The following is a 7,285-nucleotide window of genomic DNA, read 5'->3' on the forward strand; positions in this document are numbered from 1 at the left end:
TGCGGCTGGAAGAAGTCATCGTGGCGGTCTGGGCCGCATGTAAAGCACGGGAAAAGTCAAAGACTCCCATTATAAAGTTCTGTCACTGTATGCATCCATACTATCATCTGCTATAGGGTCTACAGGACTGGTATCTACCACTGTACGGTCACCATATGGCGGTGATATCTGTCCTTGTATCGTGTTTGTGTTCAGTAACAGAATTATCTGCTGGGGGGCCACTATACCCACTAGGGATGGGGGATATTCTCTGTGCAGGTGGCTGGAGCCCACCTAGATGTGTTTGGCCACTTTTTCAAGGAATTTTGCAATTTACTACTTGTTAAAATTTGCAGCCGTCCTTGAAATATTAACATCTTTCTCTTGTTTACAGCTCGTTTCCAAGGAGACCGACCACTGCTGCTGTCCAGCTTGTAAGTGCTGCCAGGATTGGGCTCCTGGCCAGCTTCAAAACAATAGCTGAAAAAATTAGCTTTTAAGCACTGCGCATGTTCTGCTGTCCAGCAGCGGTGGTCGGTCTCCAGGGCAACGAGCGGTAAACCAAAGGAAAGTGTAAATATCTCAAGAATGGCTGAAAAATATAAATAAGCAGTAAATTGTATTTCCAACCCTATTACACTTATCCATCTATGAATACACGTGCGCTAATCTATCGCCCCCCAAGTGTAATATACTGTGAATACACCCTGCTGGTATAGGGGCACAACGCCTGGCACCAGGGGCGGACACAGACAGGAGGGGCCCCTGTGCAAGAACAGTATATGGGTCCTTTGCAGCCCAAGGGCTCCTCATAATGCACAATCCCTACCGCTCCTCATAATGCACAATCCAACCTGCAGGTAGTGGCCCCTTTATCCTTTGGCCCCTGTGTGGCTGCACCTATGGTATGTCCGCTGTGTTGTGGGGGATGGGGCACACGTTCTGCATTGCTGCTTATATCATTTTCCTATAAGCTGCCAGGGGGGCAGATATTTCGGGGCTCGAGCGGCACGAGAAGTCCAGGCGCCTCTATAATGCTCGGCTTTCCCTTATTTTGGACAGATCTGGAAAGGTTAACTACTAGTTTTCCTGATGACCCGACAGAGGAGGAAGCCGCTTCCTTTATTACAGGTGCCCGCTTTATGATGCCAGCTGGAGCCCGGGCACACAAGGATAATTTGATATATTTCATTTATCATAAACTCTGTTCATAAAACATCTCCGGGATCTTCCTCCAAATTACTGACCTATAAAATATTACAGCAGCTTTATATGAGCGCAGTGCGGCCCCGGAGACGCTGCGAGGAGCAGGAGGCTGCGGTCCCAACGTAAGTGCCCCCCGGGGAGGAGAATCCAGGTGGGATAGATGCGATATATTGTGTATATATAATGCGGGTGGGTGATCTGTGTAAAGATGTCGGTGCCATATTTGTGAATTTGGACTTCTTAAAAAGTCGCCTAAACTTTTGCATCGGCCCATTTTTCCTTTTTGAACTTTTAAATTGTTAAAGATGAAAATATTTATTTTTTTTGCCTAAAATACAAAGGAAATGTGTCCTGTGTAACTTTAGGGCTTTTAGATCATTTCATCTTCAACTTGCTTAACTCTTCACAATAACAGGAATTTTGACCAGGGGGGGCAGAAACTTTTACATGCCACTGTACACCCAGAGGCTGCAACACAGCTGGGAGTCTGCTACAATGGCATCCAGTTTGGGCAATCCTTTGTGAGCTGAACATCCTGCTGGATACATTGTAACAAACTATCAATACAGGTGTCCTTGTGCTGCTGTATTTCATTGAGACTGGATATAATTGTTACAAACCCTCAGCTGTTAATAGTCATTAGGTCTGGAGAGGTTTTCAGCCTCTGGGACATTTTTTGAATTTCTATATTGGAAGCTGCAGAACTGCTTTGTGTCTTCCCCAGGATGACGCCTCCGTGGTCCTGTGTCCTGGGCGTCCTCTTCACCTGGACCCTTGTGAGATGTGAAGCTTTCACCTTCGTGTCCCGGGCAGATTTATATTCCCAGCTCGCCAACAGACACGTGCTGAGCCACGCACAGCTGCAGCAGCTGCGCAATGTGCCGGCGGCCGGGGTCTTCCGAGGTGAGTACCATTGTCCCACCATTGTCAGTAGGGTCACATACTCCGGTGATGAGGCCGTGAGAGCCGAGCGGTGTGTGCGCTCCACATAAATGCTAAAGAGAGTTTATATAGAAAAGTGACTCGCTGTTCACATGGTCAGGCTTTTCAGCTTCTTTTAACCACTTCAGGTTTCCAAAGACGTTAATTGGTTAAAGCAGTGAGCGGTCCGTTCTTCAGGCGGCTTCAGCTTGGACCCCGATCACTGATTTATATTATATTATATACAAGTAAAAATAACACCGGCGGCCAAAGACGGTGCAAGACGCTGAAAAGGAGCCGGTGTGTCTTCGGGGTCTTCCTCCTGAAAACCAGTGGGTTTGTGCACATCTTAAAAGACGTCGTGTCTGTGCACTTACCCTTATGTGGACTGATTGTGTCTGCTCCAGTCACCTCCAGAGCTGCATTCCAGAATGATGTAACAGCTCAGCTCTTAAGTGGATAACTGTCCACTGAGCTCCCACTGGTAACCGCAAACCTGCAGAATTATAAATGCAGCTCTGGTTGTGGCTAGAGTTTTAGGTACAGTGTAAATTGCGTACCATCACGTGCATTTTTTTTCTGCACCAAAAACCACAGTGGTGGCAGGAAAAGCGCTGCGTACAATACCAGTGTTTTTGTAGACTTTTTCTTGCATTTTCACCTATTTATTTTAAAGGGTTAAATGCGCTGCAAAAACCGCTGAAAGAATTGACATCCTGCATCTGGGCTCGAAATACAGACGGAAACAACCCCAGCGCAGAGGAGTTCAGAAATGTCATTGATTTACTCTGGTTCTGTAAGATGCGGCACATTTTACTCACCAAATACACTGCATGAAATCCGCAGCAAAACGCCAAGTGTGAACAAGCCCTAAGGATACAGTCGCACATCCATGTGACACGGCCCGCTGCTGTTTTTTTCTCGGACCCATATACTTTCATTCAGTCATACACATGAGTTTTACATACGAGGTCCGTGAGACTCGGAGCTCGTCCTGTTCTCATCCATTTTGCGGTTCAGACTCGGCCATTAAAGTCTATGGGGATCCACATAAAACAGACGCACCGCGCTCCAGATTTTACATCCAAGTTTTACAACAAGAAGGACGACACCAGAGAAAAATAAATGGTTTCTTTTCTCTCGGATGATATCACCAAAGAGAAAGTTCACATGAGCGAATACAAATGCGTTTTTCATCCAGAAAAACTGACAATTTTTCATCAGTTTTTTCATCCGTGTTGCGTCCGTTTATCTAGTAACATTTACAGTTATATGAAAAAGTTTGGGCACCCCTATTAATCTTAAGCTTGATGTTTTATAAAAATTGGTGTTTCTGCAGCAGCTCTTTCAGTTTGATATATGTAATAACTGTTGGACACAGTAATGTTTCTGCCTTGAAATGAGGTTTATTGTACTAACAGAAAATGTGCAATCTGCATTCAAACAAAATTTGACAGGTGCATAAGTATGGGCACCTCACCAGAAAAGTGACATTAATATTTAGTAGATCCTCCTTTTGCCTCTAGTCGCTTCCTGTAGCTTTTAATGAGTTCCTGGATCCTGGATGAAGGTATTTTTGACCATTCCTCTTTACAAAACAATTCCAGTTCAGTTAAGTTTGATGGTCGCCGAGCATGGACAGCCCTCTTCAAATGATCCCACAGATGTTCAATGATATTCAGGTCTGGGGACTGGGATGGCCATTCCAGAACATTGTAATTGTTCCTCTGCATGAATGCCTGAGTAGATTTGGAGCGGTGTTTTGGATCATTGTCTTGCTGAAAGATCCATCCCCTGCGTAACTTCAGCTTTATCACTGATTCTTGAACATTATTGTCAAGAATCTGCTGATACTGAGTGGAATCCATGCGTCCCTCAACTTTAACAAGATTCCCGGTGCCGGCATTGGCCACACAGCCCCAAAGCATGATGGAACCTCCACCTAATTTTACTGTGGGTAGCAAGTGTTTTTCTGGGAATGCTGTGTTTTTTTGCCGCCATGCTTAACGCCTTTTTGTATGACCAAACAACTCAATCTTGGTTTCACCAGTCCACAGGACCTTCTTCCAAAAAGAAATTGGCTTCTCCAAATGTGCTTTTGCATACCTCAGCCGACTCTGTTTGTGGCGTGCTTGCAGAAACGGCTTCTTTCTCATCACTCTCCCATACAGCTTCTCCTTGTGCAAAGTACGTTGTATAGTTGACCGATGAACAGTGACACCATCTGCAGCAAGTTGATGCTGCAGCTCTCTGAAGGTGGTCTGAGGATTGTCCTTGACTGATCTCACCATTCTTCTTCTCTGCCTTTCTGATGTTTTTCTTGGCCTGCCACTTCTGGCCTTAACAAGAACTGTCCCTGTGTTCTTCCATTTCCTTACTATGTTCCTCACAGTGGAAACTGACAGGTTAAATCTCTGAGACAGCTTTTTGTATCCTTCCCCTGAACAACTATGTTGAATAATCTTTGTTTTCAGATCATTTGACAGTTGTTTTGAGGAGCCCATGATGCCACTCTTCAGAGGAGATTCAAACAGGAGAACAACTTGCAAGAGGCCACTTTAAGTAGCTTTTCTCATGATTGCATACACCTGGCTATGAAGTTCAAAGCTCAATGAGGTTACAAAACCAAAAAAAGTGCTTTAGTAAGTCAGTAAAAAGTAGGCAGGAGTATTTAAAACAAGAAAGTGATAAGGGTGCCCATACTTATGCACCTGTCAAATTTTGTTTGAATGCAGATAGCACATTTTCTGTTAGTACAATAAACCTCATTTCAAGGCAGAAACATTACTGTGTCCAACAGTTATTACATATATCAAACTGAAATAGCTGCTGCAAAAACACCAATTTTTATAAAACATTAAGCTTAAGATTAATAGGGTGCCCAAACTTTTTCATATAACTGTATAAGAAGATAAAGAGTTTCCCGTGGTAAATGACGATGTATCTGTGAATATCGACTGCTGGACTCTGGATCCATACCAGATCCCGTAGACATGAATTGGCGAATCTGAATACGGAGAGTCCGCACTGAGATCTTATTGATGCCGTTATTTCATCCATGTGAAGACCCCGTTCATCGTCGCAGCCCTATCACTGAACATTGGCTCGAGGGCTGTCAGTGTTTCGGTGCTGGTGTGACCGTAGCCTCACACATGTGTGAATGTGGCATAAATTGACTTATTTTTTTGTGCATATTTAAAGTGTTTTCATCTTTTTCTTAGAACTTGTGGCCAAGGATTGCAGAGCGGCTTATCTGAACATGAGAAGAACCAGTGGGCTGTATGTGCTGTGGCCTAAGGACTCCCCCCCAATGGTGGTGTACTGTGACCTGAGTCCGGAGGGGGCTGGCTGGACCTTCCTGCAGAGGAACTCGCTGCAGGACTCCATGTCTTTTGGGTCTCATAACTGGGACCAGTACAGAAATGGCTTTGGTGATCTGACGGGGGACCACTGGTTGGGCAATGACCTGATCCACCATCTTACCAAGCACAGCCCCTTCACGGTCAGGATCCTGCTGGTCGACAGTCAGGGTAACAAGTATCATGCCGACTATTCTAGCTTCAGGGTGGACAGTGAGGGTAACGACTACAGCCTGAGGCTGGGGGACTACTCTGGGACTGCGGGGGACGCCCTGACCACCATGAATGAGACAGGGACCCATGACAACATGAAGTTCTCCACCACAGACAGAGACAATGACCGCTGGAGCAAGAACTGCGCAGAGACCTATGGGGGAGGGTGGTGGTTCGACAGCTGCCACTCGGCTCTCCTCAATACTGACCGCACCATATACTGGGGGGGTCTGTGCGACCAGAGCACAACCTGCCGGGCCTCAAGTATCATGGTCAAGCCGGGCCGGAAGAACTGCTCCCCCATAATGCTGCCCGGAGCAGGGGAGTATCCCCCCATCCATTACAGCCAGTCATAAATCACTGCCCCCCACGTTCCAGGAGCCCCCACAGCCAGAAATGTCGCTCTGGACGAGATCTCCGCCGATTCAATGTGATTACAGCAATGTAACAATAAATCTGCAGCTCCACAATCATTCCTCAACGTCTTCTTGCTGATTCCTTGTAGAAGTTCTAGAAATGTTGAACAGACTTTACTTTCTTATCATTTGCAAGATCACTGCTTGGTGAGGGCAGTGTCTGCTGCGCCCCTGTCCTGCTCACAGCAGAGGGGCTGCTACAATTACATCCACTCCTCCGGGTACTCCGTAAGACCCCTGCACACGTCCATGTAAAACACGTAGGGGAAAAAACGGTACCGGCGTCATCAGTGTTTCCCAACCGTGTGTCATCCGTGTAGCATCAGTGTTTTTCCAGTATGGCTACAAAAAAGAAATAACAAAGATTCTCCTAAACTTTGCAATGTTAAACATGTACAGCACACGGATCGCGCACGTCCAGCACACGGATGGCACACAGATCGTACATGTCCAGCACACGGATCACGCACGTCCAGCACACGGATCGCGCACGTCCAGCACACGGAGCGTACACGTCCAGCACACGGAGCGTACACGTCCAGCACACGGATCGCACACGTCCAGCACACGGAGCGTACACTTCCAGCACACGGATCGCGCACGTCCAGCACACGGATCGCACACGTCCAGCACACGGAGCGTACACGTCCAGCACACGGAGCGTACACGTCCAGAACACGGAGCGTACACGTCCAGAACACGGATCGTACACGTCCAGCACACGGATCGTACACGTCCAGAACACGGATCGTACACGTCCAGCACACGGAGCGTACACGTCCAGCACACGGATCCATGTGCAGTACGTGTTTTACGTGGACCCATAGACTTGTATTGGCATCAATGCTGAGGGAAAAAACAGACATGTCTCCGTGTGGTTCGCACGGAGATGTGAAGGTCACCGTAGGTTATAATGGGCACATGTAACATCTGTGAAAAAAACGAATACCACACGCACTGGAAACACGGACATGTGAATGGGGACTAACAAACTATCCAGACAGGAGGGTGAGGTCAGGATTGTCTAGATTGGATGTAGATGCAGAAATAAGTATTTGTGCAAAATGATTATCACCGGCCACGGACTAGTGATCCCACCACGGAGAAGCCCCCGACACCCCTGGTGCCTCTTGTGATTACTGGTGGCCTCATCATTGTGGAGGCGTCAGGACACAACGTAAGGACACAGGT

The 7,285-nt window shown here is 46.9% G+C and overlaps 1 protein-coding gene across 1 annotated transcript; it reads left to right on the forward strand.

Moving 5' to 3' along the window:
* Positions 1-1,156: 1,156 nt before the first annotated feature.
* On the forward strand, positions 1,157-6,151 carry LOC141161932 (fibrinogen-like protein 1-like protein). The gene is made up of 3 exons (XM_073647494.1): positions 1,157-1,307; positions 1,910-2,088; positions 5,328-6,151. Exons 1-3 carry the CDS (start codon positions 1,252-1,254, stop codon positions 6,032-6,034), a joined length of 942 nt encoding a protein of 313 aa, XP_073503595.1. The 5' UTR covers positions 1,157-1,251; the 3' UTR covers positions 6,035-6,151.
* Positions 6,152-7,285: the final 1,134 nt, after the last annotated feature.

The sequence above is a fragment of the Phyllobates terribilis genome, unplaced genomic scaffold (genome assembly GCF_046119375.1).
Source record: "Phyllobates terribilis strain yellow unplaced genomic scaffold, ASM4611937v1 Scaffold_9__5_contigs__length_417890890, whole genome shotgun sequence".
NCBI lineage: Eukaryota > Metazoa > Chordata > Amphibia > Anura > Dendrobatidae > Phyllobates > Phyllobates terribilis.